Source organism: Schistocerca gregaria, chromosome 1, assembly GCF_023897955.1.
Source record: "Schistocerca gregaria isolate iqSchGreg1 chromosome 1, iqSchGreg1.2, whole genome shotgun sequence".
Lineage (NCBI taxonomy): Eukaryota > Metazoa > Arthropoda > Insecta > Orthoptera > Acrididae > Schistocerca > Schistocerca gregaria.
Window position 1 is genome coordinate 524954700 of NC_064920.1, and position 23481 is coordinate 524978180.

The window sequence follows — 23481 nt, forward strand, 5'->3', positions numbered from 1 at the left end:
ATTTCACGTCAGTACACACCAATGAGAGGGTATGAGCACATCGAAAACCACTGAGGTGATGCGTCTCGACTGCGAACACGACGCAGTTTAGGCTGTTTTTCTAAGTATTCTCTGTCCCTTGAAAGATGATTCCATTGGATATAGCTGGGCTCCTGCTGGGCATACCGACCTTTATTACTAGTGAAAGAGACATAAATCTATTTCTCGCTCATGTGAACACGTTTTCTCATCTTCACACACCGTCTGTTGACCTGTGCGTTCAGAGAGACGATTCACTGCCTCAGGGCGCTGAAGCTGTGCCAAAATTGTTCGCGGCACTTCACATACCTATCTGACCTCGCTCAGTTATCCATCTTAGCAAAAATAGGATGCCAGTGAGCGGCATTCGTGCACCTTGGAATCATATGTCAGCAGTCTCCTTGAATCGGATGAGCTGACCTAACCGTCTTGGCTCCTCGCCAGCGCTTCGGTGTCTCGTGAATTTCTTGGCACGTAGTTCATCAGTGTATATATTGCACTATCGTAGGTGCTCTATGTTTAAATTCATCTCCTTAGTTCATTTTAATTGCATTAAGTTTCTATTTCAGTTAAGATGTTGTTATCTGGACGAACGCATTTCTGTCATCAGAGACGTTGATGAGGATAACCTTGTTGTGTGAAGCGTCTGTGTTTCATAAAAGACAGCAAAAGTCAGACTCGTAATTTAAACACTTCTCTCGACTCCATAGCACTTGCCAATGGACTAAAAAGTACTGATAATGTGGCAAACGGGTCAATGACCTTAATCTGGAAGAGCACTTTTTTAATTATTAGACATGAAAAGTATCTTGTGGTGTTTCTCATTCTGAACCGTTATTTTCATTTCTACACTGGGACTCATTCGCTACTAAAATCAAAATGGGCCACTAGAACATCCATAGAACTTTGCTCACTAAAAAAGTGGTGAAAAGAGATGCTGTTAATACAAAGTCTCGCGAAGATATTACTTTTTAAAAATATGATAATGGCTACTCGGTAACTAAAACAAATCGTGAAGATAAATCAAACTGTAAATCTGAGGTGCTGTTTGTTTTCAAAATAGTACTGGATTATGAGCACTAAAAAGCGAATGTTTGTGTACCTATGTCATTGTTTGACGTGTGGCCGACTTCTTCACTTTAATGCGTTTTTCCACCACCTTCGAAACATGACAGAGTAGCTCTTCTCTATGTGAATTCTTCTCAAGGCCCTCCTTTTGTTCACTGTCACTCCGTGCAGTAAGAACTTTCAAATGTCCCAATTCGCACGAACTACCTCCGTAACATCTCTTACTATCAGTGCAAATAGCTGCTCCCATCGCCTACATCCAGATATCTCTAAATTACACTCAGTATACACAGAGCAGTCTCTAGAGCACAAACACTATTGTTCACTTCTTCATTAGCACACACGACTTTTTCTGCAAACAGATTTTTCGCGACCTTTGTGGCGCCCTCAGTTCCACGAACTCTTTCTCTTAGTGTATCACTACCTTTAATAAAATCCATAATTCATTGATCACAAGCGCTTTTCTTTTAATACCGCTCTCTCCCTCGCTAACTCAAATGCGCCTCTGCTTAATTATTTACTTAATTCTGTTTAATGTTTGCTGTACATCAATTTCAAAGAATAATTCTACTACTCCCTGTATCGTCATTACCTTTACTTTATGCCTGTTTAACACAAAATTCTGTCATTTTAGTTGTAGTAGATACACAACAATTACTTAAGCAGTTCTGACGAGTTCATCAACGTCTGAATTAATTTCATCGTTCACCAAGGAATGGCATTATTCCTCTTTCCAGCCAAATAGCATTTATGCGCATCTTCGTTCGTTCTTCACAACGTTCTACGTTTCTGTCCTAGGAAAGTTTTGCACGGATTTATCTCCTAACCTTACGCCGTTCTTCTCCTTGTCACTTGCATTGCTAACACTTTACTTCACATGTATTATAATTACTCAAGAAAAGTATTGTTTCTAGGATCATGATTTTCTCCACCCCGTGTAAATTCATTGTACGAATTTGGGTCATCTGTTCACTTGTGGCCTTCTGTAGTTTTATACGTCATCCTACAACTTTGACTGCTATATACAACTGCATCAGCCATGTGTGTATATCTTAGACCTTAAATTATGACAAGTCTACGAACAGTCTCAATGAACATTTCCTCCGTTTTCCTTCCAAAGAGAAACCATTCTTCTGGGAAGGGGAAATGTTCCCTAACTCGCAACAGAATTCAGACTCATTTATATTTTCATCAAAGCATGACGCCCGAACCATTCTTCGGCATTAACTGTGGAGTACGTAACTAACACTGTTCCCGGAATATCTGAAATGTTTCTTAATCCTGAACGGTGATATCTTGGTAAGGGGCTTAGTAATTGGCCTTAAATTCGGCGTATAATAATTCTTCCACACAAAATGCAGCAAGCCAGGGTCGTCGAGGTCTATAGCTTGCCACACGAAAACGACTTTGTGATTGTTGGTGATTTTCGCAGTGGAATATTGACGTCTGTTACGCTAGCGCGATCAGTTGCTGAGGCTGCAAATTTTGCGTACTTATTTGTACTTCATCAACTGATTAGACAATTTCGACTCTAGTTCTACACTCAGTTCCTGGTTATGTTATTCTAAATTAGCTTGGCAGCTTGCTTCCCTTTAGTGGAGAGTTAGGTATGCTTCATTACCCCTCATCTGCATCCCTTCACTCCACGAATGTTTTATTTTGTACATTCATCTTATCCTCAAAATCCTGCAGTTAGCAAAACAAACACTAGCTAAATCGGACAACTAACAACTAATACCAAAAAACACTCTACTTCATCTGGACCGCTCAACGAAAGAAAAACGACACACGTAACAACGTCAGTGCATGCCAAATGTGGGAGTCACACACATTTGAAATAAACTTAAAATTAAGTGTCGATTTTTCATGAAAATCAATGAATGTTAAAGAATAAATCAACGAAACTAAGTCAATTTTATGCTCTAATTTAGGCAGTGCTTAAATTTAAATGGGTGGAAAATAGTGCCAAATTAATAGTGCCCATCCTGTCTCCTCAGACATTAAAGATTCTTGGGTTCCTGACATTTGTAGGTAAACAAACAACGATCCCGTTTATAGAGTTGGAAACAGATTACATGTATATTGTTGGGCTAACAGTGAACCACAACAGTTAAAACAGTCAGACGCATTATTAATAATTTCAGTGCCTCAACAAAATAAAATACCTACGTATGGGAATTATAGGCTACTTACGTGTCATTAGAATTGAGCACAGAGATATGTTTGAAAATATATTTCTTTTAAGCGTTACAGATAATGGCAGAAGTGATAAGCCAAATTTGGAAGTCAGTCTAACTCAAATAAGAATCTATTTGCAGAATTAGTTAAAGTTGTTTTGTAACATTAAGTTAGCTTGGTCAAAAGAGGTGAAGAACATTAATAAATACTTAATAATAATACACATGTCATCATGTGAACAGCTGTTACAGAGAGACGGAAACATAACGAAAGCATTGAAGGAACTTATGCTGATACCCTGTGTCCTGTACGAAACTGGGATGTACTGCCTTTGCGGCCACATGATAATCAATCAGGTGAGTGTGAAGAAATGCAGCTAGTGTCTATTACTTGTGTTTTCTACTTCAGGATTCCATCCCCTACTATAAATCATCACTCTCTCTCTTCCTCTTCTACTGTGCTATTTTTCTCCCATCTTTCTTATCTTGTTGCCTCCTCTTCCCGCCATTGGCAAACTCAGTGTCGGCTGTTGTTGCGTGCTCGCACACACACACACGCACACACACACACACACACACACACACACACACACACACACACACACACACACACACACATCTTAACGATTTTCAACTAGTCACCACTGTCCACTGGTCAATGTTTGCAATTGGCAACATCAGTAGCTTACTTGAACAATAATTATGAACAACGGAACAGTCACTTAAAGTTTTCTTGAGTTTTACGATCACATGCAATTCCAAACAATTCTTAGCTGGCACAAAATAAGTCACAGTCTCTGTTATTCTTGATACCTTCCTTTTGTAGTTACATATTCGTACAGAAAATATAGTTTCTATTGACGAACCTGTGCTGTAGAAAGTCCTGGGGATTAGCACTTATCGATGATGAAATGTAAGAGGACAATGATTTTATGGCTACTCTGGCAAATGCAGGTTTCTTGGCATCTCTGCCGCCTAAACCCAGTTGTACGAAGATAGGAGAGAAAGCAGACTTGAGTGAATGTCCTAAGGTCGAGAAAACTCGGATGTTATCTCGGAATAAACATGTGTTTCCCTTCCGAAGGATTTATGGGGAAGAACTTACGATTTTTGTATTTAAGACAGGCCTCACACAACAAGAGAGAAATTACAATATAATATACAATTCTTCTCGTGATCCTTCATCGAGGCTTTTTGGTTATCACACTGGCCGCTTCAACTTACGAATTCAGTTTTATTGTAATTTCCTTATTTCTTGTGGAAGAAATGCTTGATTTCTTTAGTCAACAGATACTTGTCTGTGGCCACATGGTCAATGTATAATCGTATGAAGTTTCGCACTTTTACCTCAAGAGGCCTGGTAACTATAAGACAGAAGAAATTATAAAGCTACAGAAACTTCATTTGTTGTTTTAGCTATAAAATTCTCCGATAAACTGATGCTAAAATCACTAAAATTTCGCAGTCCAGAGCTGTTTAGTTTCAGACCCGCACTGCGTGCAGCACGGATGACAACCTTAAGCAGCGTAGGAGGAATGTGTGCACATGTTCCTCGGTAAGTTGTGTTGATACAACAGTAGATTTCCCAAGCAGTTAGATGTTTGCTGTTAGTTAATTCTCTCGGTTTACTACTCTGGCTTCGAACCTACCCCACTGTCGGTTTTTGCCTTCCACATTTAGATTCCTCTCGGTCTGTCCTCTCAGGTTTTGTGTACGCTTTGACGACACCCTCTCAGTCATTACGTCCACTCACTGTTTTCCCAGAAACAGCCTAGTGGCACTCCCACACTAGGATAGTGCGTTACCTAATCCTACTGATCAGAAAGGGTTAAAAAGAAGACTTATGTACGAGTGGATAATCTATTAGCAATCCGCCATCCATCTTCTCTGGAAAATAATGACATGTCAGTCAATGAACTGTACTGCACTGAAATATAAATTTAAAAAAAATGGGCTACTTGAAAGGTGGTTTTCGATAAGTGTCACTCTGCAGTGCATCTACATCTATATCAGCATTACATCTACATCTACATGGATACTCTGCAAACTTTACTAAAGGTTCTGACAGAGGGTTCATCGAAGCACCTTCACAAAAACTCTTTATTATTCCAGTCTCGAACAGCGTGCGGAAAGAACAGACACCAATATCTTTCAGTGCGAGCTCTGATTTCCCTTATTTTATTATAATGATCGCTTCTCTCTATGTAGGTATTCGAAGTAGAATGTTGAAATTTAGTGAGAAGATTACGCCGCAACGAAAAACACTTTGTTTTAATGAAGTACACACCAAAACCTATTACCATGTCAGTGACGCTCTCATCCCTATTTCTCGATAATACAAAGCTTTCTGCTCATCTTTGAACTTTCTCGATGTACTCTGTTAATCCAGTCTGGCAATAACAATACACCTTGCAACAGTACTCCAAAAGGGGACAAACAAACGTAGTGTAGGCAGTCTCTTGAGTAGATCTGTTGCATCTTCTATGTGTTCTACCAGTAAAACGCAGTCTCCGTTCGCCCTCCCCACAATGTTTTCTATGTGTTATCTCCAATTCAAGTTGTTCGAAACTGTAATTCCTTGGTATTTAGTTGAATTTGCGGCCTTTATATTTGACTGATTTATAGCGTGACTGAAGTTTAACGGATTGCTTATGGCATCATGCAAATAGTTTTTCTAAAACGCGTTGGTTTTCCTAGAAGATAAACGCAAGCATCATCTGCAAACAAGCTAAGACGGCTGCTCAGATAGTCTCCTATATCGTTTATATACACTCCTGGAAATTGAAATAAGAACACCGTGAATTCAATGTCCCAGGAAGGGGAAACATTATTGACACATTCCTGGGGTCAGATACATCACATGATCACACTGACAGAACCACAAGCACATAGACACAGGCAACAGAGCATGCACAATGTCGGCACTAGTACAGTGTATATCCACCTTTCGCAGCAATGCAGGCTGCTATTCTCCCATGGAGACGATCGTAGAGATGCTGGATGTAGTCCTGTGGAACGGCTTGCCATGCTATTTCCACCTGGCGCCTCAGTTGGACCAGCGTTCGTGCTGGACGTGCAGACCGCGTGAGACGACGCTTCATCCAGTCCCAAACATGCTCAATGGGGGACAGATCCGGAGATCTTGCTGGCCAGGTTAGTTGACTTACACCTTCTAGAGCACGTTGGGTGGCACGGGATACATGCGGACGTGCATTGTCCTGTTGGAACAGCAAGTTCCGTTGCCGGTCTAGGAATGGTAGAACGATGGGTTCGATGATGGTTTGGATGTACCGTGCACTATTCAGTGTCCCCTCGACGATCACCAGAGGTGTACGGCCAGTGTAGGAGATCGCTCCCCAGACCATGATGCCGGGTGTTGGCCCTGTGTGCCTCGGTCGTATACAGTCCTGATTGTGGCGCTCACCTGCACGGCGCCAAACACGCATACGACCATCATTGGCACCAAGGCAGAAGCGACTCTCTTCACTGAAGACGACACGTCTCCATTCGTCCCTCCATTCACGCCTGTCGCGACACCACTGGAGGCGGGCTGCACGATGTTGGGGCGTGAGCGGAAGACGGCCTAACGGTGTGCGGGACCGTAGCCCAGCTTCATGGAGACGGTTGCGAATGGTCCTCGCCGATACCCCAGGAGCAACAGTGTCCCTAATTTGCTGGGAAGCGGCGGTGCGGTCCCCTACGGCACTGCGTAGGATCCTACGGTCTTGGCGTGCATCCGTGCGTCGCTGCAGTCCGGTCCCAGGTCGACGGGCACGTGCTCCTTCCGCCGACCACTGGCGACAACATCGATGTACTGTGAAGACCTCACGCCCCACGTGTTGAGCAATTCGGCGGTACGTCCACCCGGCTTCCCGCATGCCCACTATACGCCCTCGCTCAAAGTCCGTCAACTGCACATACGGTTCACGTCCACGCTGTCGCGGCATGCTACCAGTGTTAAAGACTGCGATGGAGCTCCGTATGCCACGGCAAACTGGCTGACACTGACGGCGGCGATGCACAAATGCTGCGCAGCTAGCGCCATTCGACGGCCAACACCGCGGTTCCTGGTGTGTCCGCTGTGCCATGCGTGTGATCATTGCTTGTGCAGCCCTCTCGCAGTGTCCGGAGCAAGTATGGTGGGTCTGACACACCGGTGTCAATGTGTTCTTTTTTCCATTTCAAGGAGTGTAGGTAAAGAACAGCCGAGGGCCTATAACACTACCTTCGGGAACCCTAGGAATCACTTCTGTTTTATTCTATGACTTTCTGTCAACTGCTACGAATTGTGACCTCTCTGACAGAAAATCACGATTACAATCACTTGGTTAAGACAATATTCCATAAGCATGCAATTTGACTACAAGTCGCTTGTGAGGTACAGTGTGTAGACGTGGAACCTTAATACAGCTTTTATAGTAATTCGGTGAAACAATTCTCATTTCAAAAGAAGGAAGGAAGGAAGACTGGGTTAAATGTTTCGTCGATATCAAGGTCATTAGAGAAAGAACACAGGCTCGGAGTGTATCAAGGACGAGGAAGGAAATCGGCCGTGTCCTTTCAAAGGATCCATTCCGACATATGCCTGAAGTCATTTAGGGAAATCAGGGAAAAACTATGAACCGTCGTTCTCCCGAATAGGAATCCAGTGTACTAACTGCTGAGCCACCTCCCTCGGTACTATTCTCATTTCATTTCTTGTAATATGGTCATCGAGGCCTCACTGTTAGCTATACTTTCTGGAGTTCTATTTTTTATGGTACCAATGGGCGAATGACGTAACTCAAAGCTGTTTTATGACAATGGCGTTCTGCTCGAGATTTTTGAACAGTCCAGTCAGGAAATCCTGATGGTTTTCTTCAAACCAACATCCACAAGTCTTTTCATTGGGGTGGATGGACTTTTTACGATGAATTTACATTGACATAGTTAACAATTAACCTGTACACATTAAGCTCTTGTGAAAACTCTCAAGTAGCTGACGCCATATGTTTACACTTGCCGGCCTCGTCATGTAGTTTGTCACAATTTACCTCTTCTTCAGAAGTCTTTTGCATTCATTAGTCGATCAACTGGGGATTCTCCCTTCGTTGTAGACTGTCTGTATTCTGCTTGTAACGTACTCGCTAAGTATAATTGTAATGAATGGAACAAATAAGAGAATTTACTCTTACAGTAGCTATACCCTCAAGTGAATTTCCGAACAACGTATTAATCGATGGACATCAGTGTGTATAAAAGAGTAATTAAATGTTTAAACTGCGACGATGCAATTATCTGTGGGCGTTTAAACAATGAATACAGTAGTCACTTTTTAAAACAGAAACAGATTCCTTAGAATTACACAAACGGAAGTAAACCACGTGGTACCTAAGCACTACCTCAAAAAGCACTTCATAACTCAGGTTCACACACTGTGCGTAAACACAACAAGACTATCCGACGACAGGAAGGCGTGTGTTGCAGAGCGAGAAACTCGTCAGCTCTGCCTTCAGCTGTGGTTGGCCTGATTGCGACCGTCGTTTCAAACACAGCCTACTCATCTTCATGGTGGCAGCGATGCGTCCGCTCGAGATTACTGTGGGTAAGATGTGCAACCTGTCCAAGCAGATGCTGCTACAGGTCAGTAGAAATCAATGAAACAATCAGCAAAAAATGCTTTCCTTTCGTTCTGTTAAACAAGAATGATATGCGCATTGTCACGAATATTTGGATAGTTCACATGTTGCAGGGCGAAATTACACACAACCTTAAAGGGAGATGGATAAAAAGGAGCAACACAAGAGCTCAAGAAATAATGAAGCATTAAAAAGTTTTAAACTTGACTGACAATGAAAATAATTTTTCAATATGTAATTCATACGGCCAACAGGTGGTATAATTTTATTGTAAGAACCTTGACCAAGTTTAAATACCACTAAGGAAATTTTCTTCAGATGGGAAGTCCCCTATAACGTTTTAAACATAAAATACAATTCTAAAATACTTAAAGATTTGCTTGACTTAAATGGTGTAGTGCAACGGGAATAAAACGGTTACGTTCATAAATTATATGACGTTAAAATAGTAAACGTACACGACAGCATCAGACAAACCGATAAGCCTTTTAACATAGTACATAAGTAGCACATCCTAGGGAATAAGTGTACTAATTTTCGTAATTCTGCTTTCGTGGAGCGTTTATTGATAACGGGACACAATCGAAAAGCAGACGAAACCCTGCTAAATAAGTTCTTTACTCTCGGCACGTTCCTGTAATTAATCATTTTGTTCAGTTTATGCTTTATATTGTCATAGGTCTTTTTACAAAAATTTCGTTATTTCTTTTGTTTCTTATATATATCCTTTCTTTCATGCTACACAAAGCACATCTGTGAATAGATTTTTTGGTGCCGGCCGGTGTGGCCGAGCGGTTCTAGGCGCTTCAGTCTGGAGCCGCACGACCGCTACGGTCGCAGGTTAGAATCCTGCCTCGGGCATGGATGTGTGAGGTCCTTAGGTTAGTTAGGTTTAAGCAGTTCTAAGTTCTAGGGGACTGATGACCTCAGATGTTTAGTCCCATAATGCTCAGAGCCATTTTTGATTTTGTAAATTCAGAAATAGAACGGACAGAGAAATTCGTAGCCGTCACTTGCTGGACACAATCCGTTGTAACGTTCGTCGGTGGTCCTCGCAATGCTTGTAAGAAAAGCCAGAGTCTGACTTCCGACTGAGTTCGTTAGAGAAACTTGGCGAAACACACATAGTGTTTAAACATTTGTAGAATTTCATTATATTTATGTTGTGGTGCTAGGTAACTGATTTAGTTGAAACTTAAGCCGGATGTAGTGTGAATGATATCATCACAGCTCCACCTGTTAACACCGTCAGCCAATCATCGGTGCACTTATTTATAATACAGTTGATGAATGAATATGCATTTACTCGCAGTTTATTTCTCTCGTGTCGCATATACACTCTTCTCGCACACCAGCCCCTCTCTAAAATTACGTGGTGCAGTTTTAACTGAGATATTCATTGAATTAGACTTTCTGCACCGTGCACAACATGCTCAATACTCAGCGACTGTCCGCGCGGAGTGGCCGCATGGTTTGAGGCGCCATGTCACGAATTGCGGGGACCCTCCCGCTGTAGGTTCGAGTCCTCCCGTGGGTAAGGGTGTGTGTGTTGTTCTTACCATAAGTTAGTTTAAGTAGTGTGTAAGTGTAGGGACCGATGATCTCAGGAGTTTGGTCCCTTAGGAATTTACACACATTTGAATATCTGAACTCAGCGACACTACTTATAATATATACGTAATTTCTCATAGGCGTGCGACAGTGAGCTCAGATTTTCTACAGGGTAGGATATTTGTTCCGCACTCCAAACGCTTCATTACTAATAGGAACGAAGTGGTAGAACATGAGAACCGACTAATAGCTAACAATGCGCCTCCTGTCTCGTGGCGTCACTCTCCTTTTAGACTTTCTAAACCCACTCAGTCTCTGACAGAGCATACAAAAGATCGCCGTGACTGCATTTGTCGTGTCATTACAGGCGTAAGTCCAATTTACGCCTAGATGAGTAGGCAGAATTAAATTAACGCTACTGTTTTGGCGAGAATATCGGAGAATGTAGACATAAAATGTAGTAGTGACAGAGCAATATTTCACTTGTAGTTGGATGTGTGAAATTGATGTATATCACTTATGTATGTCTAGGCTACAGAAACATTTATTTGCTAGTATCGACAGAACTATGTTTCTTACTACTAACTAAAACATCAACGTAGTTTTGTTTAGAGAATGGTTATTTCCTGTGAACGTAAATTTCCACATCTTGGTGACTTTTGCACGGAGGACTTAGGCAGTGAATTGCTACCCATTAATCGAACTACTCGTATACCCGAATTGTTTTGGTACTATAAAGCCTATCTTTTTGCAATAATTTAGAGATATTGTACTTGTATTTCTATTAATGAAAACAGTGTTATGGTTACCTTCGCTTCTTTTTATGTTCCGCAGGTGCTCAACGGGTCATACGCACTACTGAACATGCTTTATCATTTCCACGGCACTCTGTGAAACATCAGTACTGTAAGGAATATGGAGTTGTCTCGAAATGTAATTATATGCTCTGATAATTGTGTGTCTGGTCGAACTAAACGTTCAGTGCAATTTAGATTCTAAATTTATTTGTGTATAAACAGGAGAGGCTATGAAATACAAAAATGGACTCCGCGGGTATAAACTTTATTTTGGCCTATCGCGACATTGTTTTGAACTCATGTTTGTTCGCGCTGGGGTTTCACATGAATGCAGAGTACATCTCTGGGCCATACAGACGGCAAGCATACTGATGGTCGAGGTGCTGCGGTACTGTGGGAGCATCACTGTCAAATGATATTATGTTCACACTAAACGTCCTCGTAACATCACAGCGCTTAGCTCTATACTGAACGGTGAAAGTAAGTGTATGGGAAACAGTCCCGCTTGCAGAAATGCTGAATATGGTAACGGCATTACGGAATAATAAATTGTATTAAAGTGTATGAAATACCAAAGCAAAATTGATTTTTAATGTTCTTGTCCGAGTTTTTATAATATACTTTTTTAACACTGATGAGCATTGAAAGAATAGCAAACGTGTGTTACATAAACTTCAAAGTATCAACACTTATTTGCTTGAGAAAATGTGTACACTGAGAAGCAACAAACAAAATTAAGAAAGTAGAGCATCTCGTATGTTTGTATCTGGCTTTATTTCTACGTGCTACATAAAGTGAAAATAAAACAAAACTTGGTTTTCCTTATTAAAGAGAGCTGACCTCTTCACGAAGAATATTTTCAAATAAATAAAACCTTTTTCATCTATTTATGTTGTAATTTATTCATAGTGTAGGTTGTTTCGTTTGGGTTATCTCTGTTCCAGATGTTTGGTCTCACAGGAAAAATGTTAAGTCCTGAACAAACTTTCGCAACGTATATCTAAAACAAAACACGCCAGAAACTAAAGATAAAGATAAGAGAAAAGTGAAGTTCCACTCTAAAGCATTAACGATAGTCGTCATTCTCACTTAAACATGATTATAAGCTGATTCAGTTGCCATTGTCGCATATTCGTAATAGAGTTAGGCTATAAATATTTATTAAAAGTAATTAATGTTTACTCTAAATATGTGTGGTTTGTTTCTTCGAAGCTTAAAAACTGATACTGAAGCTGAAAACGCACTTGAAAATACATGTAGCAGGAGTAAGTAGATTACATATGATTTACAAAACGACTGAAGAAAGGAACTTCACATTCATTTCAAGTTGCTAACGCAGAAACATACGTTTGATTAGTAGTTTTAATTTTCTTTTCTGAAAGTTTCAACTGTGTAGTACTGTATCATGTGGTGTAAGATATGGTAGGTCACTACAGTCACAAAAGGTGTGATAGATTTAATGTGATCCTTGACGAAAGAGTTCACGGGTGAACAGCCGAGTGTTAGTGTCCAACGAGCACAATATGTAGGCAAGCGACCACCACCATCAGGTGCAGTGAGAAGCTAACCTCGGAGGCGCCGACGCCGGGCTTACATCTCTTCCCCCCCCCCCCCCCCCCCCATTTCCAGGTGTTTCCCGCGCGGTCCGCGCCCACTAAGTTCTTAGTGGGATATCTTCTTTCTCCTTTAGTCAGATTCAAAGCGGATTTCCTTGCCTTACTAAGCCTGTAACCGCTATGTCGATTGATCAGCAGCTCCCTTATTCGATTCTCGAAAGATGCTTTAATGTCACAGTCCAAGTATTTGGATGTCACTGTCAGAACCCTCGTCTGGTCGTAATTAATTCTGTGTAATTCCGAGAGGCAATGTTCAAGAAGTGCCAACTTGTTAGGCTGCTGCAGTCTGGTGTGCCGTTCATGTTCTTGCCAACGATTTTTGATATTACACACCCTTCGACCTATGTAAGTCAAGCGACATTCGCTGGGGATCTGGTAGACTCCGGATTACCGTAGTCCTAGAACGTCTTTGACATTACTAAGTAGTGCCTGTGTCTCAGTTGGTGGGAGGAAGACAGTCTTCATTTGATTTGCTTGAAAAATTCGAACTAGCTTTCCTTATGAAGTGCCACAGAATGGAGTAAACGCTATGCCACCATCCCCCTGAGTTTCCTCTTCTGTTTCCTCTGGCTGTACAGTGAGTTTGAGACATAGAGCTCTCCGAATTTGCTTCTCAGTGTAGCCGTTTTTCCAGAAAACCGACATCAGATGTTCAAGTTCTTGGTTAAGACCCTCATTGTCAGACAGCGTACTCGGCCCTGTGAACCAATGTTTTGAGGACGCCGTTCCTCTACTCTGGAGGGTGACAGCTCTTTGCATTTAAGTAAAGCCCGGTGTGCGTCTTCTTGCGGTACACGCTGTGGCCCAATGTTCCTCTGCTCTTCTTTTAACTAGGACATCCAGAAAGTGGAGCACTCGAGCGACTGTAAGGAAATGAGATGTGTGAGGAAACCATTCAGCTTGTCTCTTGGGTGTCATCAAATGACAAAGGTGTCGACAACATAGTTGACGGAGCAGGTAGGTTTCCACTGCGCTGAATCCAGGGCTTCCTCCTGGATATGTTCCATGAACAATTTGGCGACGGCCAGTGAAAGTGAACTCCCCAAGGATCCTTCTTCCAGGACGTACCTAAAAGGGTTGGTCGTCTCTGTGTCAAATTTCTGACCAATAAGTTCCAAGGATTCCCACAAAGGCACCATCGTGAAGAAAGAGACAACATCAAAACTCACATAGATTTCCAAATCACGAAGTCTGAAGTTGTTAAGAAGCACTAAAAAATCCACTTGGTTGCGAACATGACGTTGACGTTTTCCGACGAAAGTGATAAGCATATCCTTCAGGTATTTTGCAACTGCTTCGGAGCACCGATGATACTGCCAATCGGGCGTCAAGGCACACCCTCTTTGTGTACCTTCGGGAGTCCGTAAAGTCTCGGTGGAACACACTCTCCGTCGTAGCTTCTTCACATCATCTGGTGAGCCGGATTCCCTGAACAAACCCATGGTCTTCCACTTCACTCTCTTCGTATAGCATCAGTGTTGACCTTCCGATAGGCGCTGCCTTCTAGCAAGCCCCACATTTTCCCAATATAATCCTGACGAGATATGATCACAGTTGCGTTGCGTTTGTCGGCTGGTAATACGACGATATCTGTATCTTCTCGTAGCTCCCGTATGGCCTCCCTCTCCCTCCTAGAGATATTTGGTTTCACAGGTTTACGTTGCGTGAGGGCACGACAGGTTTCGCGACGTGCTTATTCAGCTACTTTAAGTGGTAGTCGTGCAGTTCCCTTTCCATCGCACTGATGATATCCTTGATAGAAGCGGATTTAGGAGGTGGTGCAAAGTTGAGTCCTCTCTTAACAAGTGAGAGCGCGTCCTTATTCAATTTCCTGGCCGTGAGATTGATGATAGTCTTGCAGGGACCCACAGATGGTTGTCGTTCTGATAAATGCTCGAATTTTGATGTCTGACGTCCAGTGGCATTTCTTTGCGCAGACTCCGCTGGGGCCCATGTGAAGTCGAAGTGGCTGGAGTACTCCCCTTTCTGGATGTGCTAGTTAAAAGAAGAGCAGACGGAACATTGGGCCACAGCGTGTACCGCAAGAAGACGCACACCGAGCTTTACTTACATGGAAACAGCTGCCATCATCCAGCGTACAGGAACGGCGTCCTCAAAACATTGTTTCACAGGGCTCGAACCCTGCCTGACAATAAGAGCCTTAACCAAGAACTTGAACAGCTGAAGTCGGTTTTCGGGAAAAAGAGCAACGCTGAGAAGCAAGTTCGGAGAGCAATACTTCTCAAACCGACTGTACAGCCAGAGGAAACAGAATAGGAAACTCAGCAGGATGGGGCATAGCGTTTATTCCGTTCTGTGGCGCTTTATAGGTCGAATTCTTCAAACACATCAAGTGAAGACTGTCTTCCGCTCACCAGTTAAAACACAGACACTGCTTGGTAATGTGAAGGACGATCTAGGACTACGGCAATCCTGAGTCTACCAGATCCCCCGCGAATGTCGCTTGACTTAATAGGCCAAACGGTGGGTAATATTGAATATTGTGGCCAAGAACACCAACGGTACACCAGACTGCAGCCATCTAACATGTCGGCGGTTGCTGAACTTTGCATCTCGGAATTAAACAGACGAGGGTTCTGACAGAGATGCTGGCAATGTGGTCGCTTGCCGAAATACTGTGCCCGTTGAACACTAACACCCGGCTGTTCAACCGTGAACTCTTTCGTCATGAAGTACGCTGGCAGAAATTGAAGAATCACAGAGGCCGAGCGGTTCTAGGCGCTACAGTCTGGAACCGCGCGACCGCTACGGTCGCAGGTTTGAATTCTGCCTCGGGCATGGATGTGTGTGATGTCCTTAGGTTAGTTAGGTTTAAGTAGTTCTAAGTTTTAGGGGACTGGTTATTTTTAAGTAGTTCTAATTTCTAGGTGACTGATGACCCCAGATGTTAAGTCCCATAGTGCTCAGGGCCATTTCAACCATTTTTGACGACTCACAATATGATGCTTGTTTATATGGAAGATAACAGTCTTTTATCGATTGCGTACAGGTTCACATACAATGAAATTCAAAACCGACGATTCTGTTAGAATTAGTGCACAAAAGACCGTTGCTAAAAACGAGTTCACACCCATCTGGTCTAGCGAAATATTCAGAAATCATGTAGCTCCAGGGACAAACATATAAAACTATCCGCTCAAATGTATATTATATTCTGGTCTATAGCAGGAGGTTCCTATGCAGCAAAACTGCATGGAACGTAATAAAGATCGTTACGGCTCACTTTAAAAATCATACAAGAGAAGAGAAGCACAGATTTCTTGAAATGGCTGGGTTTTGGTGGAGTACACTGTTCTTTGATTGCCATGCAAGAAACAGTATATCGCAAAAAAAGTTGCTGCTACAGGCAACCAACGGGTTAGCCTTTGGATGAAGAGTTCAACATGGAAGATACAGTGGATAGTGGCAATGTACCTCACACTCATATCATGAATCTATATTTTATTAATAGAGGAGATTATTTCACATTTAAGTCTATGTTTATTCTTCTTTCACACGTCTATAGAAGGGAGAAAGATGAGAAAATTTCATCATTGACACTGCAAACAATTTCTGAAATACGTGACACACAACTGCTGACTTCAATTACATTTTTTCCTGATCTGTCTCGGCCCTAAACCCGGTTTTCTGTCAGCGTTTGTGTCTCTTGCATTTTATAAACTGTTTGCAAGATGATAACTGCCTTAACAAGGCGTTTAAAAAACCTGTTAAAGATCTCGTGAAGAGTAATCAGTTCGTATGTTTACATTTCTACAAGCATAATATTCCATTTCTCTCCGTAACTGTGAAAAATTACTGTACATTATGGAATTTCGTACATTATAGCACACTATCATCAAATATATCATCAATATCACATATTTCACCCTAAACATAAGAAAACATATCGGTAACTTTTGTAATATTACTTTCATAGAGAATTTAGACATGTAAACAGAGATGCCTCCAGCTCCAAGAACATACAATCATAAAAATAATCATACTCAGGGAAGGAAAGAGGTGATGGCCAGCAGCCAAGCGGTGGTAGCAGGCGTTGCCCATCATACTTCTTGTTAAGACCTATTGCATAAATCTATAAATTATTCAGCAGATGCTATCACTCTTGCCTGTGGTTACAGCGATAGGCCGTTAAAGGTAAAAAACGAATTTATTAATGGTAAAGTTCAGTGCCAAGAAGAATCATACAAAGATACACGTCAAATTGTACCAGAAAGTCTGTTGCTCTGCTACTAACATACTGTCCCTGTTTTCTGTGAATATCTGTCAACAGACAACTGATATATTTGATTTTAGTGTAAATAGGCTAATGTCTAAGTACAAATTTTAACACCAGGGTTATCACCTGTTAGCCACCTTCGTATCGTGATAAATAACCTGTTCTAGTGAAAACACGCGCCTTTTTTCTGCCTCCTAGATCAAGTAAAAGCTTCTGTGATTCAATTAATCCTTTATGTCAGGAAAGAGAGGTACGTGTACCGTGGCCAGAAACGTAACTCTGCTATTTTTAATTAATATATTGTAGTGGGCAAGGAAATCGTAACATTAGTTATGTATACGGGCCTTGTAAAAACCAGACGGACCGAGCGTGGTGGCGCAGTGGTTAGACACTGGACTCGCATTCGGGAGGACGACGGTTCAATCCTGCGTCCGGCCATCCTGATTTAGGTTTTCCGTGATTTCCCTAAATCACTCCAGGCAAATGCCGGGATGGTTCCTCTGAAAGGGCACGGCCGACTTCCTTCCCCATCCTTCCCTAATCCGATGAGACCGATGGTGCCCTTCCCCAAAACCAACCAACCAAAACCAGACGGATGCATCATCACTGTGGAAAATGGCAGTTGTCAGCACAAAGAATCAAACACGGATGTTGATTACGGGGAGTGATAACTATGAACAGAGTGCAGTTTGCCGAAATACAAGCCATCACATTGCTTTGCTACCTACGTGCCCATTTGTAATAAAACAGAATCAGCACTTTCGTTCCAGACCACAGCAGTCCTATCATTCTACAGGAGTGGTTTTGGTTTTTTTTTACAGGCTTTGACTGTCCCGTCTGATACCCCCACCTCCAGCTGTCGCCATTCTCGCCATTACTCGAGCTTCAGTCACAGCCTGTGACTGCCAGTCTATCTTACTAATCCCAGCTCTTAGGCTCAAAATTAAGTTGTTCACCCATTAGCATTGCAATTTTCAGTTATCATTCACATAACACAGTTATATCCCCCACGATAATGTGATGACACTACAGTTACTTTACGTTGTAAAAATTAAACGGTAGTAACATTAATACGTCAGTTGCATCAGTGAGCTCCCAGAGAACTGCAGTTGGAACAAGGCAACGTTCGTTACGTAAATCTACGAGTTCAAATACCTAGTACAGTGACTGGCCATTGTTTTTTGACAGGCTTCTGGAAAGACAGAAAATAATGACGTCTTATTTATTGTTTGTGCAAAGTACAACAGGGCGAATAAATCATTTAATTTGTATATTACTTGGAAGTATATGAAATTTAGTATCCAACGCTGCTACCTCTGGCAGCAACTACGTCTGTAGTCCAGCTGAATTTACAGGTGATCTGAGCTTACATGACCGATACGGGTACGTCATTCTATGGTGCTTCAATTCTATGACAGAGTTCGTTAGTCGTAGTGGTTGTCAAGTAGTGACGTGGCAGTACTTTGGCTACCAATGACCAAATGTTTTCATTGGGCGTGAGGTATGGTGAACGTACTCATCAGGTCAACAATGTAAGTCAAACAGCAGGGGCAACATGGGGCCTTCGTTTATCATGTTGATGGACGTTATAAAAACCTAATACGATAGAAACGTAATGGCTGCTATCCAAGTTACTTATTATATGAAGCAGATGTTATGGTGTTGTGTACCCAGTGACACACTATACCATGTCACCGTATGCTCGGTCCAGATGAGGAAAATGCTACCTGTCAACGTTCGTTCTGCTCGGGGGCTCCATATGCGAACACGTCCAGCTTCATGCTGTACATAGAACCAGGATTCGCCGACATCCGACAGGCCTCTCTCTTCTGCCACGCTAAGTGTTCCAGTGCTAAATCACGTGGTGCTCCAGACGTAGTCGCACAGTCCGTGTGGAGACGCCTTGCTGTAGACAAGCCCATTTTGTGACTCAACGTATTTGACGTTGTAGTACGGTCCTACAACGCCCAGCAAAGAATATGTTTTGCTCACGAGCACTTGTAGCACGGAGACGTTGAAATTCTCCATGAAACGATCGAAATTCACGCTACAGTCACTCGATACACACCACTGCAAACAGAAATATTGAGTGAGAATAAATCACTGTCTCCAAAGATCAAGACTCCACACCATCGAGAATTCTGTCACGTTTTGGTAGACGCCTGTCCTCATTGCACGAGATATAACAGTATTTTATAAGAAAAAAAATTCAAACACTGTTTCCGAATGGTTGGTTGGTTGGTTGGTATGAGGAAGGAGACCAGACAGCGAGGTCATCGGTCTCATCGGATTAGGGAAGGACTGGGAAGGAAGTCGGCTGTGCCCTTTGAAAGGAACCATTCCGGCATTTGCCTGGAGCGATTTAGGGAAATCACAGAAAACCTAAATCAGGATGGCCGGACGCGGGATTTAACCGTCGTCCTCCCGAATGCGAGTTTCCGAATGAAAAAGCCACTATGTCTTCTTTCGGTACATACAGCATGTATGTATGCTGAAGTTTGTTGTGTTGTTTCTCAGTGGTATTGCAACATTAGTCAACAGCAGTGTATAAGTCTGCAGTGGTATATAATCTCATCGGATGTTGTACAGTGCAGTCATCCGCCGACTTTGGAACAAGCAGGTAGTTTAATATTGCAATGGATCCTCATAGTTATCTGGGATGAGCTACTCCATACAAAAAAATTGCACGTGCAGAAGCTTGAGTTTCAAAGAAATAAAGGAGAACGAGCAGGTCAGGAAACGCGTTATAACTGAATTAAATGAAAATCTTAATGTCGATACTGTACCGTCTGTAATAAGGAACAAGAAGAGGATAGCAGAATCACTTTAGATATAATTTGCAACAGTACACATAGGTTGAACTTAGCAGAAAAATTATATGATATACTTTGCAGCATTCCAGACGTCTATTCGGAGATCGTGAGTAAAACGACTATGTGAATCATCGAAATATTGTGCGTAAAACGTTCCTAGAAATTCGAAAATGCTATGTAATTATGACAATAAGAAGTTGGAAAGTTGGAAGTTTAGAAAATAAATTGGTCTGATGTCTAAAACCTATTAAATAAAAGACTTCCACCGGGAAAGTGTTTTCATTATCTTACCAAAAGAGTCACGACTGATTAAAGTAATCTCGCTCCATTCTTAAATCCAAGAAGGTAGAAACACCCTGTCTCATGCATGACTTACTGTTCGAGAGGCCAGGAGCGGGGGAGTGAGGTGGAAGAAGTGTGGTTGCCGTGGGGGGGGGGGGGGGGGGGGGGAGAGCGGTATACCTGAGATCGTCTCTATGGACAGCAGCTTGATGTTGAGTAGTTCTAATGTATGTCACTGATACCTTAGAATTTGCTATGAATTTTGCAATGACTGTTGTACTAGCGCGATGGGCCTATACTGTGGTATCTGCTGATGTAGGTGCCAGGAGCGCCTAAGGTGATAGTGGGGTTTCACCTCATCCAGAAGGCTAGTTATCACCTGCATGCTTCCTTGGAGTTTGAAGCCATTTACCGTTGACAGGTAAAGACCTTTGACCAAACTGGTGGTCAGACAATGAGTGCTGGTAGTCTTAGTTCAGCCGTGACTCAAAACACTTGTCAAACACATTATCCTAAGGCAGGACGGTACTCATCCCTAGGGTCTGCAAAACATTCGTGTCCTCATCTGTTTTCAACGGTGGAAAGAAAGGGTGGTACTTTGAGGCTGCTGTTGATGATGGCAGATGAAATGAGTCAACTAAAGATAATTGGAAACCCCAGCCTCAGAAAGTGACACAGTCCCACTTTGGAAGACAGAGGAGATCCAATGGTGAAGTTAGAGTGTGGTAGAGGTTCCAAACAAAGTAGATCGGAATTTCGGAAGTGTATTATCCACAGAAGCTAAAGATAAGAGAATCAGATAGTTAGGAGAACTGTGGCACAATGACGTTGGCGGCTCATGCAGTTGTCGACGAAAATAACGTAAGTAAGAACGTAAAATGAAACTGAAGATTTTTTTTGAGCACTTTGAGTAGGCCTTGAGTCAAAGTAAAGGTACCAGAGGCAGCTATCGACTTATTCTTGACAATAGAAACAAGATGTACGAAACTTCAAGACAGTTTAATAAGATTTCTTGATGTTCAAAAAGTGTTTAATAACATGATGTGGTAAAATAAGTTTTGAATGTTTTAAAACAAGTATTGGTAGATTGGGGAAATACCAACGTATGGACGCTATCATCTTCTCAGCTGAGTACCGCTGTAGTCAGTGGAGGACGGTGTTGCATCATATCAGTCGATACCTGAAGTTGGATGCAAAGGTAATTCTTGCCAACGTCAGTTTTACTACCGAACTAAAAATCTATTTTCATTGAACACTGGTGCTACTTTTGGTTTATGGTTAAAGTGAAGTAAGGCTTTCAGTGCTTTTTCAACTATGACGTAGGTAGGTAGTATGTTTCGCAATTCGTGTTAAAGTAGTGCTTTCCTAACCTTTCGAGGGTTAGAATGTTCTTTAAAGCCAGGTCTCCTCTATCACGTCTGTGTGGAGTAATATTGAAGGACGAATATGTGTCAATGTGGACTGGGTGTCGATATTTCCCCAAGCTCTAAACTGCAGAGAAAAATTCGTTTGCACTTAAGTAAGGCCTTGTATTTAATTTCAGATGGTGAGAACAAGAAAAACAATATCAGAGAGGGCTAAAAGGATTCCAAGAATCCTTAAAGTATGATGTTCAGTGTAATCAGAGAGATTGTTGAACATCGTATTGTAATAGCTGGTGGATATGGGGTGCAGGGGGACACCATCAGCAACCTTGAAATTCTAAATTACGGTTCCCGCTCGTGGCTCAACAAAGGAAGCAGTATAGTGGCTCAGAGATCCAGCAGCATGCTTTGCATTGTCACCCTACAATGCTGACAGAGCGCAGCGGGCAGTGAGTGCAGACTCTGATTCAGGTGGCCTCAGCTAACATCGGCCGCTTGGGTGTGGCAAGACTCACGCACTCTGCGCTGTCCAGCAAGTGGTCCAGCAGGTGACGTAAAGGCAGTGACCACTGCCCTGAGTTGCTGGGTGGCAAGCTGCTTCCCAGGGCTGATGCTGGCCCGATGTGGTGACTGCTCCATATCTCGTGGTTTCATGGCAGACTGCCCTTAAACAGACTCGAACCTGTTGTCCATAAACAGCGTTGTTGATGGCACCCAAGCATCCCTTGGCGACAGAGCTGTGATACTACCAGAAGCGACTTTTCAGTAAAATTACAAGGCATTTAGACACTTCCGAGATGCGCCTGCTTCGGATTTTCTATACCTTCTGACCCAAGTACTCAACATTTCAGCGGCTGCTGGTGTGGAAAGTATTCAGTCCTCTTCCTCTTAGGTACTGCTGTCTCAAACGTTTCAACACCTCCCCAGTTTTCCTCGAAAAGCTGAAACAGCTACTGCAAACCGCCTCCAAATTTGCGTTTTTCTGACGAAATGTGGTTGTTGCGCTACATTTCCTTCCTCTTTAACAAGACCCAGTCCGTCAAGTCACGTTAAACTTACCCGTAAGCAAACTAGGATGACAATTTCCTAGGTAGTTGGCCTATTTGGCTCTAGTACGATCTTTAGACAAAACTGCTATCACTACGTTTCCTTGTGCACTATGTATCATAAGCTCCGTAAGTTCCTTTTTAACTTTACTTATATTACAGTTATCGTTCCTGTTACTGCGTGTTAGGCTCTGGCAATCCAGTCCACTGGGATCTGAATTCATCTGAATTTCATCTTGCGTTTTACTTCTTGTACATGTAAACAAGGACTACGCTAAGCAGAGTAAATGATGCTGTGGTAACTGGTATAGTCGAGACTGTTTCTCGCTGGTACTGGTTCTGCCTGTACTGATAACATACCACATCAGCATCTCCATGGAGTCTCACCCCATGCTCCTTAATGAGCTTGTCTATGAACTGAATTGTCTCAGATCCTAAAGCCTGCGACTACGCAGTAAGATTCTTGGCTGGTAACACTGCCATAGCTTTCTCTGGCCAGTACAAATGAGGCTGCGAAATCCTCAGATAGATTATTCCCGCAAAAGTGGCATGTAGACTGAAAGTAAGTACCATGTTTCGCATGGTTTCCCGTTTATTGGCAATTCACTTCTGTCTAGCTCTAGCCTTTGTGATGCCATGAGTTACCCCAGTTCGAAGCAACTGGTTACTACACTCCTGGAAATGGAAAAAAGAACACATTGACAACTGTGTGTCAGACCCACCATACTTGCTCCGGACACTGCGAGAGGGCTGTACAAGCAATGATCACAACGCACGGCACAGCGGACACACCAGGAACCGCGGTGTTGGCCGTCGAATGGCGCTACCTGCGCAGCATTTGTGCACCGCCGCCGTCAGTGTCAGCCAGTTTGCCGTGGCATACGGAGCTCCATC

The 23481-nt window shown here is 42.6% G+C and overlaps 1 protein-coding gene across 1 annotated transcript in view; it reads left to right on the plus strand.

Moving 5' to 3' along the window:
* The window catches only part of LOC126357659 (uncharacterized), a 50428-nt gene extending 39102 nt beyond the window's left edge, over positions 1-11326 (plus strand). Inside the window, exons 5-7 of the mRNA XM_050007480.1 lie at positions 3507-3620; positions 8730-8885; positions 11267-11326. Of these exons, the coding sequence (XP_049863437.1) occupies positions 3507-3620; positions 8730-8885; positions 11267-11326 (330 nt within the window). The remainder of the gene's footprint in view (positions 1-3506; positions 3621-8729; positions 8886-11266) is intronic.
* The last annotated feature ends 12155 nt before the right edge of the window (positions 11327-23481 follow it).